Source organism: Helianthus annuus, chromosome 5 (assembly GCF_002127325.2).
Source record: "Helianthus annuus cultivar XRQ/B chromosome 5, HanXRQr2.0-SUNRISE, whole genome shotgun sequence".
Taxonomy (NCBI): Eukaryota; Viridiplantae; Streptophyta; class Magnoliopsida; order Asterales; family Asteraceae; genus Helianthus; species Helianthus annuus.
The window spans coordinates 97416832-97426823 of NC_035437.2; the positions used below are offsets into that span (position 1 = coordinate 97416832).

At 43.4% G+C, this 9992-nt stretch overlaps 1 protein-coding gene across 1 annotated transcript; it reads left to right on the forward strand.

The window, feature by feature from the left end:
- Nucleotides 1-7025: 7025 nt before the first annotated feature.
- On the forward strand, nt 7026-9274 carry LOC118492280 (myosin-7B-like). The gene is made up of 3 exons (XM_035990200.1): nt 7026-7884; nt 7956-8246; nt 8318-9274. The coding sequence occupies exons 1-3, from the start codon at nt 7069-7071 to the stop codon at nt 8741-8743; spliced, it is 1533 nt and encodes a 510-aa protein (XP_035846093.1). The 5' UTR covers nt 7026-7068; the 3' UTR covers nt 8744-9274.
- The last annotated feature ends 718 nt before the right edge of the window (nt 9275-9992 follow it).

Genomic DNA, 9992 nt, shown 5'->3' on the forward strand with positions numbered 1-9992 from the left:
GTATCGGTCTTCATTTTATTTTCTTTTAAGAAAATGCATCACGTTTGTGATATTTGGGTTTGATGTTTATTTTGGTTATAATGTGCTTAGTTTGTTTGACTTTGACCTTATACATATTTCAACTTCGACGACCCTAAACAGGGGAATATCTGAATCTGTTGTGATGATTACAGGCCTGCAGAAACTGGACCTGGATAGGGGACTGGTACGTTTTCTTTATCTTTTATTTGGTTCAACTTTCGATATAAATTTTGCTCAAGAACCACATATCTACGTTTCGAGTTAGTATAGTTTTTAACATAGAATTTTTTGGGCTAAAATAGAATATGTTTTCATTCGACGGTATAAATTCCAGTTACTCTATTTCGACGTAAATTTAGTTCGGAAAGAGTCAGGTAAGCCGCCGCAACGCGCGGCGGGTACAAATACTAGTATTGAATTGAATTCCGTCACTAGTGGAACAGAATTTACATCTTATTTTGGTATATTGAATTGAATTCCGTTACTAATGGAACATAATTTACATCTTATGGCAATACAATAGTACAAGTTCAAAGCATCAAGAGGAAAAGTTCCTTTTGACTTTTTGAATTGAGTCATAACAATTTCATCCGTAGGTCATCATACGCAGCAATTCATTTTCTGCATTTGAAGTTGTGCCTATTGCATCATCATACGCACTTTTAAATAAATCTTCAGATTCAACATTAACGTTACCTGAATTCTTCAATATTTGAGTTTCTGAATCACAACTGGAAATGAGGCTTGAAATCACAACCGGCGATGAACTCAATTGATCAGTAACAAACGTAGACAATAACATCTTGACTTAGTTACGCATCGTATAGGATTTCACCTGCATTAAATAAGTCATCTATAACACACATATAATACTATACGCGTCGTGTAAGTTTCATAAATTTTTGTGCACCATTAATATAACCCATCAGTCATAGATCTATACGCCACACCACATATAGGTCTATATATGTGGCGTATTGACCAAGTTTTTTTTAACAAGCATTTTTATATAATAATTTACGTGACGTATACACACACAACGCGTATAGACTTAGGGTTTTTTTATACAAAGATTGTTATATAATATTACTTGATTTATCGAGACATGTATAGTCTATTAAGACATGTATATCTATCATTGTCTATTGTGATCCATTAAGGTCCAATATGGCTCATTAACATATGTATAATCTACTCTTATCTATTATGATCAATTAGGGACCAATATGGTCCATTAAGAAATGTATGATCTACTATTGCCCATAGTTATCCGTTAAGGCTCAATATGGCACATTAACACATGTATGATCTACTTTTGTCCATTGTGATCAATTAAGGATCAATATGGCCCAATAAGAAATGTATGATCTACATTGTTATCCATTAAGGCCCAATATAGCCCATGAACACATGTATGATCTACTATTGCCCATTGCGATACCTTAAGTCCCAATATGGTCCATTAAGAAATGTATGATTTACTATTGTTCATTATGATCTATTAAAGCCTAATATGGTCCATTAACACATGTAGCCAAAACGATGTTGTATTCCTCAGTCTAACGACACGTCATTTGCAATTTGATGAACAAAAAATATAATATAAGAATGGAAGAATATAGAGTGATTTGTGTGAAAGTTTTGGAGTGAGTTGTGCATTAGTTTCAAATATATTGTCGCGACATGGTTTTTTTATTGTCACGTAGAATTTCCCATCGCAACTTTTTATTTTTTATTTTTAGAGTGAAATGCCATTTTAGTCCCTTTGGTTTGAGCTATTTTGCTAGTTTAGTCCAAAGGTTTGAAACGTTGCTATTTTAGTTCAAATAGTTTCAAGCGTTGCCATTTTAGTCCACTGAGTTAACTTCGTCCATTTTTTTTGTTAGCTAGAAGGGTAATCCGGTCATTTTATATGGTCAAATTACCCTTCTAGTTAACATAATTATATATAAAATGACCGAAATGCCCTTCTAGTTAACAAAATAAAGGGATGGAGTTAACCAAGTGGACTAAAATGGCAACGTTTGAAACTATTTGAACTAAAATAGCAATGTTTCAAACCTTTAGACTAAACTGGCAAAATTGCCCAAACCACAGAGAGTAAGATGACATTTTACTCTTATTTTTATGTACATTTTGAACCCAGTAGTTATATATTATATATTAACTATATATGGTTAAGGAGGCTTGATGAATAGTTCAAGCCCAAGATTAGTTAAATGGGGCGGTGGTTGATGGATCAGATCTACACGTCTCTTCACCCCACTTTTGCTATTACTTTCTAAAACTACTGGCCACAGCCTTTTTCTACCTTTCTTCCTTATCATCATCAGTCAACCCTATTCAACATGGCTTCTTCCCCTTGGCCTCGAGTGCTGGTAGGATATTGTCGGACGATGGTGAGAGACAGTAGGCGTCATTCTACATAAGCACACACGGCGTCTCCACCATAAACTTTCTTCAAGTTTCAACCGCCTCCAACCTCTGCATTCCCCCGCCTTCCCGCACAAACAATGGTAGTTCCTTCTCCATCTTAATCTTCTTAGTTATGCTTCTCTGTTAGGATATTATGGTAAGTTTGAATCCCAATCTTTTACTTTCGGATGATTATCCCAAATCTACACATAATGATGGTGTTTGGGTGTGTTTTTACAAGATGATCTAATGTGGTGCTTTTCTTTGAAATATTTTTTTTCTATAGAACACAAAAGAAATTACCTAGAAGACCTTAGTAAAAGAAAAATCTTTGGATATTTTCTTGCTGATTACAACATCCAGAAACGTTTGTTTCATGTGATTTTTTTTCATAAAAGTTCAATATGAAATATCAATTGTAACAATCTACCGTTTCGCCTTTTTATGAGAATTTGAAGGTATCGAAGTGCAACACAACTTTTTACTTAAGGTTTCAGGTGTATTTATAAACCCTAACTTTTTTTGTGGAGAACTAAAGTTTTTTATGAATCTGATTTCGTTCATTTTAAATATGGATTTAAATCATATATATTTTTACAGATTGTGTACTTGTAGAGTTCATTGTTAGTGAGATATGTAATGTCTTAAAGAGGCTTCCTAATCACGCATAGAAGATGCTTTTCGATGGATCTCGTATGCATATGGTAACTTTTTTTGTTGTGAATTGGGGTTTAGTTGTAATTGTAGGCTTATTCCGTAGTATATAAAGTTATAAACACATATCATTGTGTGCATTTTGTTTTTGGTGTGTTGCATGGTCAACCAGCGTTCGTAATATTAGTCCGAAAGTTGCTGATGCTTTATTGCTATTTTTCGTAGATAGTTATGCTAATCACCTTTTTGGCGCTATTAATCTGTATTTAATTTGGTTTATAGGATTTACCTTTTGATGTTCAGTTTCGTAAATAGGTGGCATTAGTTGTTCACAAAAGAAACTACTTAGAAGACCCAACAAAAGAAACATCTTTGGATATTCTCTTGCAGATTACAACATGGAGAAAGGTATGTATGGGGTTTTTAGGGGAATGAGTTATGAATCATGATACCGATCTTAATATCTTATCATTTTCTTCTCAATCTTTGTTGCTGAAGAAACACAGAACCGATTAAGGTACTAATCAATTTGGTTTATGTTTCTATCATGATGGTTAATCTTCTAATGAATATTTGAGCTCCGACTGGATGGATCAATCCTGCAAAACAGAACACCGTTACTCGTTAAGAGGGGAATGTGGGGGTTTCCCTCTTAACCAGGCTCCGGCGTGAGAATAAGCGACTGTTTTGAGAGTAATTAAGTGCTAAGAGTGAGAGTAGAGGGAATGGAATGTTTAACCTGTGGAATGAGGTCTCTATTTATAGCCGGAGAGGTGTAAGAGGATATGGGCTGATGGGCCTTGGGCCGGAAATGGACAGCATAGCGGATATGCTCCTTGCCTTGCTGGTGTCGACCGTTTAGTGGCTTCTAGAAGTTCTTTGGTGCTGGCGCACCTTGATTGGAGCCACGTGTCATTGTTGTCGGCCCTACTGTCTTTCTGCCATCAGCAGACAAGTGGAGATCGTGGGACAGTTGTCTCCGTCCCCTGATTGGTGCCATGTAGGCGTCCTTATGTACTTATCGTCAGGCGATCGTGGCGCACGATTGACCAGACGCTGCTGGACGTTCATTGGCTCTTTTCACTGCCACTTGTACCTTGTGTACCACTGGAGGTAGCCTCGCGCTTCCTTCTTGTGTGGTTCTTGTTTGCATGTAACTAACCCGCGCAGGGTTAGTATGCCCATGTGTTCCTTTATTTTATGCTAAGTGCTGTTATCTGAGCTTCTTGAGGGCTAGGCCTCGCGCGACACAGATCGAAACGTGGTGTAGGTCGCGCGAGGCTCTCAGTAAGAGGTTTATTAAAATAAGGAGTATGGTCTCAAGCGCAACCACACGGAGGTTTGCGCGGCTTTTTGGGACCATACCCCTTCAAGTCCCCCCAGTCCAGTGCTGCACCATGCGCAACGCAAATGGTTGGAGCTCTGGACTTAGAAAAATAAAAGTAGAAGGGGAATGCTCTCTTGATTTTGGTTGGTGTGGCGCGTTGTAAAATTGTTGTTTTCAACTGCGCAGCTTATCCAGGCAGGTTCCAAGTGGTTCATTGGGTATCTGATCGGGCGCGAGGTGTTGCTGAGGCGGTGTTAGCTTGCGCGACCCTGGTAACTTTTGCCTGATGTTAATTGTAATTTTATGGCGGGAAACTTCGAAATTTCAACTCTGGCAAGTTGGTAGGATAAGTTGTTGAGTGCGACGTTTGAGTTGACCCCTGGCACGGATGTCATCATGTCGACTGCGACGGTTGCACTTCGTGTCAGGAGAGTGAGGCCCACGCGCGCGTGGTAACCGTCACCCCTGCTTTTCCGCTTGACGTGGCAATCTCTCATTGGTTAGCCTAGCGGCAAAAGCGGCACATTTACCCATCGCATTAAATGCGATGGGTATATATATCCGAAGAGATGTGAGAGGTTCTCACTTCTCTTCGTTGCTTTCCCATTTTCTCTCATTTTTATCTCTTTGAATCTTCAAGATTTTCTTCACATCTTCAAGATTTTCTTCAAATCTTCAAGATTTTCTTCAAATCTTCAAGATTTTTCAGAAACTTACAACTTGCATTACCATGACTGAGGAACACCAGGAGGCTGTTTCTTCCGAGGAGGGTCCTGTTCCCGTTCTCAAGTGGGATCTTGGGCTATTCGAACAGATTGTTCGGAGTTTCCGGTTTCCACCGGAGTGGGATGCACGGTATCCGGCTCAGGGCCAGACTGCGGCCGATGCACCGCCGGGTTACATCACCTTGTATGAAGACTTCTTTCTTCAAGGTAACTTTAGGTTACCGGCGACGAACTTTATGGGGAGTATACTACACCATTACAACTTCCATCTTTCTCAGATGAGCCCTCCTGGGATGGTTAGGGTTCGTCACTTTGAGTTTTTATGCCGATCTCATGGCATCGAGCCGACTGTGGAGAAATTCCGGGCTTTCTACCAACTACAAAGGACGATGGGTTTCTTCTCCTTTGCCAGCCGTGGTGCTGCAAAGAAGATCTTGTTAAACCCTCCAAAGAGCTTCCACGACTGGAAACCCAAGTTCTTCTTTATTCGGGAAGAGGTACTTCCGATTGCCATGCCCTTCAGGGACTGGACTGAAGCAGTGTTGAAGGAAGATCTTCCAATCCCCAAGCAAGCCTTGTGGTATCAACAGTTAACCCCTACCCCGAATCGGGTATTTGGGGAAAATGTGCTGGTGGCCGCGCGGATGAGTGACCAGTGGTCACCAGAAAGTAAAGAGGTGCCTGTCTTGAAGATCGGCGATCAGGGTCAGTGATTCTCTTCCTTTTCTTTGTTTCATGTGTTTGTTTTATTGTTACTTATGTTATTTGGACGTGTAGAGGCGCAACTATATCAAGCGGCCTTCGCTACATTTGGTGGATCTATGGGCGTGCGCCCATTGCGCGAGGATGAGGAAAGCTGGTACGAACAAATCAGAGGGAATTTTATGTACCCTGTTGCTGATGCCTTTACCACGCCGCCTACCACGACTGAAGGTGCGCAACTTCCTAAACCTCGTCCTTTGCACTCTGTGACTTCTGCTGGGAAAGAGGTTGTCTATCTTTCGAGCGAGGAGTCTGTAGAGTCTTCCAGCGGCAAGCTAAGTTCGTGGTCTAATATATTTGCAGGTGTGTTGCGCGACCTGGGGATTGACCCGGAAGAGAAGAAGAAAAAACCCCTGAAGAAGAAGAAAACAGTTAAAGCGGGTCCGGAGGTGACCAGCAAGGGGGCTGGTAGTAGGTACTCTTCGCCTTCGACAGAGTGATTTAAACGATTATGTGATAATAAGTGACTCACTTAAAGGCTTATCACGCACAACTGATGTAAAGACTGGAGCGGGTAGCTCAAAGAGTTCTGGAAGCGCGGGTTCTCGTAACCCTGATGCTGGCGCGACCCCTTCGGTGCATGAAGAGGAAACTGAAGAAGAAGAAGAAGATGCTGCTGCCCAGTTGGTTGGTAGAAAAAGAGTTAGGAGTGAGACCACAGCTGGTGTGGGCTCTGCGCCAATTGTTGACGTGCTTCCCTTGGTTGGGAAGACGAGCAAACTGCGCTCTCTGTACAAGTTCTCTCCTGGTAAGCTCCTGATTTCTCTCCCTTTAGTTATCTTCCTTGCTTAATTATTTGTTTTATTTCCCGCAGAGATCAAGAAGAAGACTCCTGAGAAGGGTGTCACGTTTACTGAGCCAGAGCCGAAGAGGCTGAAAATTACGATCAAGTCTTCTCAGACTGCTGGTGATGAGTCTGCTAAAGAGAAGCATATTGCTGAACAAGACGTGGCGAAGGCTGTTGACGCGCAGCGGAAAGCTGAGGAACGTCGTAAGGAGGAAGTGAAAAAGAAGAAAGCTGAGGAGGATAAGAAGAAAAAAACTGAGGAAGAGAAAAAGAAGGTTGAAGAGGAGAAGAGGAAGAATGCTGAGGAGGAGAAGAGAAAGAAGGCTGAGGAGAAGAGAGCCTTCGAGTTGGAGAGGGAGCAAGAACAAAAGAAGGCTATGGACAAACCTGTCAATGTTCAAGAGTCTGAGGTCGTTAGGGGTTCTGAGAGGAAGCAAGGGTCTGAAGTCGTCAAACCTGCTCACCTCGCGCATACTGAGGCCCATGACCGTTCAAAGATACATACTTCCAAGGGGTCGAGTCGGTATACCTCTAGTGGTGCGAGTTCTGGTGGAGCTGGGGGCTATAATCCAAACGTCATTGGGGCGAAGGACACCGTTGGTGATATATATTATAAGAGTTATACCGAGGAAGAACGCGGTGATGCTCCTCACCAAGCTCCCTGGAGTTTGAAGCAGAAGGACACATTTCAGGAATTCGGGCCCTGCCGTGATTGGTTCTTGAACTCGTTTACTCCTGGAGAGGTTAACCGGCAGAGGGCGAAGACCCATGAAATGTTGTATCGAACTTTCGTGCTTGGAGAAGCTAATGCTCGTGCCGCCAACCATCAGATAGTTCGCGAGTGGCGAACGATGGTTAGGGAGCGGGCAGACTGGGAGGGTTATCGCGAGCGGATACTAAAGCGTATTGCTGAGTTTGAGAAGTCCAAGGCCACCTTTGATGAGGAGAAGGCCAAGTTTGTTGCAGACAAGAAGGCCGAGGAATGGGGGCGCGAGGGCCTTAAAAATAAACTCCACACTGCTGAACAGCAATTGGCCAAGGAGAAGGCCGAGTTCAAGCGTATATGTGAGAGGGATAATGTGCGCGCCTTCGCGGCTCGGAACAAGATTGTTGATCTTGAAGCAAAAGTTGCTGAGCTGACCGCGAAAGTTGAAGATGCGCAGGCTGAGAAGGCTGCCAAGCAGCAGATGGAGGTTAGTTTACCACTTTACTTTTCCTTGTTATGTTGTTCACAAAATAGCTTAAATCTTTTGTCGCTTTTCAGGCTGAGTTGGCTGAGACAAAGGTGCAGCTATCCAGCAAGGATAAGGATCTCCTGGCCAAGGATGTCGAGATCGCTGAGCTTAAACGCCGTCTGAATGATCAGATTGACAGATGCGAGTCCTTGGAGATCGACCTTGAGGCGGAGAGGGTTAAGGCTGCCACTGCTGAAGAGGCGCGTGCTGTCAGCGCTGCCGCTCTGAATGTGGCTCAGACCAACTACTCGGAGGCCCAAGGCATCGTTGACACGCTTGTGTCTGAGGCTGAATGGATGTGCACTCGTGGAGTAGTGCTGGTAAGTTTGTACTTGCATATTTTTGCATGCCTGATTTGCTAGCTGGTCCTAATATGCGGTTCTCATTATAGGTTGCCAACTCTATCCTCAATGCTGGTGAGCTGGATCGCGCTGTCGCTGCTCTTACAGATTCTGCGCGCGCAGTGGGTCATCGAGGGGGCTATCTGGAATGTGCCCAACATGTTGAGGAGATGCTAGGACAAGAGTTTGATGTGAGCCATTGCTCGGTGACCGACCAGGCGAATGCTGCGCTTACGCGTGCTGAGGATGCTTATGACAATCTTACTTTGCCTGTGATGGATTTGGTCATGGAGGCTTTAAAGAAAGACGACTGGTGTCAGCGTCTTAAGGCCATTCTTGATCCCCCCCCCCCAGTGACTGTGGAGTTATCGGATGAGGAGGAAACAGCTGGCGATGATGGTGGAAATGGCGATGATGATGGCGGGAACGATGATGATGGCGATGATGATGGTGAACAACATGATGGACTAGAATAGGCTTTGTCGATAGGCTTTGTGCCTTGTAATTCCTTTTTGTATTTTGACTGTACAACGTTGCGCTGTTGCGCATGTTTTATATTACATGAATTGTATTTGTGTTTTCCCGTTACAATTATTGCATTGTTGTCAAAAACTTAGGTTAAATTAGCTCGAATAAATGGAAGTCTCTTTAGGTAAAGTGGAATTGCCCGGTCTCGCGCTTTATTCGCGGAGGACCTTGGGGGCGGTTCTCGTTTGATAATCTCTAAGTTGCTGGAGTGTTTTCGCGCTAATCAGAAGTTTAACATGCATTTGTAACGAAAGAAGTAATAGAAAACATGTCGTATGCTTTCATTAATTCGGAAACGGGCGCTTAGGCCAACATACATTAATTGCAAACGGCGTATAGCCAACATAGAAACGTAAAAAGGCGCATGGCCGAAGTAAGTTACATATAGCATTTGCGCAGTTGTTGCGCATTCCATGTTCGCGATAGGATGTAGCCATCTAGGGTGCGTAACTTGTAAGCCCCTTTGCCTAGCACTTCGTGGATCAGATATGGGCCTTCCCATTTGGGTGCTAACTTTCCTGGACGTTCCGCATTTGACGCTTCATTATCTCGGAAGACGTATTCTCCTGGAGTGAAGGTACAAATGCGGACTCTTGTGTTGTAGTACCTTTCCAGTTGGGTCTTGTACTTGGCTTCCCTGATTCGCGCGATTTCGTGCCTTTCTTCCAACAAGTCCAAGTCAAGACGTCTCTCCGCTTCATTGTCGATTGCGTTGACCGCTGTCAAGCGCGGGGAGGGTAGGCCGACTTCTGCCAGGATAACCGCCTCTGAGCCATATACTAAGCTAAAAGGGGTTTCGCCGGTACTAGTTTTTGGCATGGTTCGATGAGCCCACAAGATGCTCGGGAGCTCATCTACCCAACCTCTTCGCCTTGTGCCCAGTCGGGCCTTTATCCCCTCGACAATGCACTTGTTCACGCTTTCCACCTGTCCGTTGCCTTCAGGATGCGCAACGGATGTGAAAGTGTGTTCGATTTTCATCTCCTTCATCCACTTCTGGAGGTCTTCTGACGCAAAGTTGGTGCCATTATCGGTTACAATCTTGAGCGGGAGGCCAAATCTGCATATGATGTGCTCCCAAATGAACTTGCGCACCATCATAGCTGTAGTTGACGCGAGGGCTTTGGCTTCCACCCATTTTGTGAAGTAATCGACGGCTACTATTATGAATTTGACGGCGCCAGGAGCCTCTGGGAA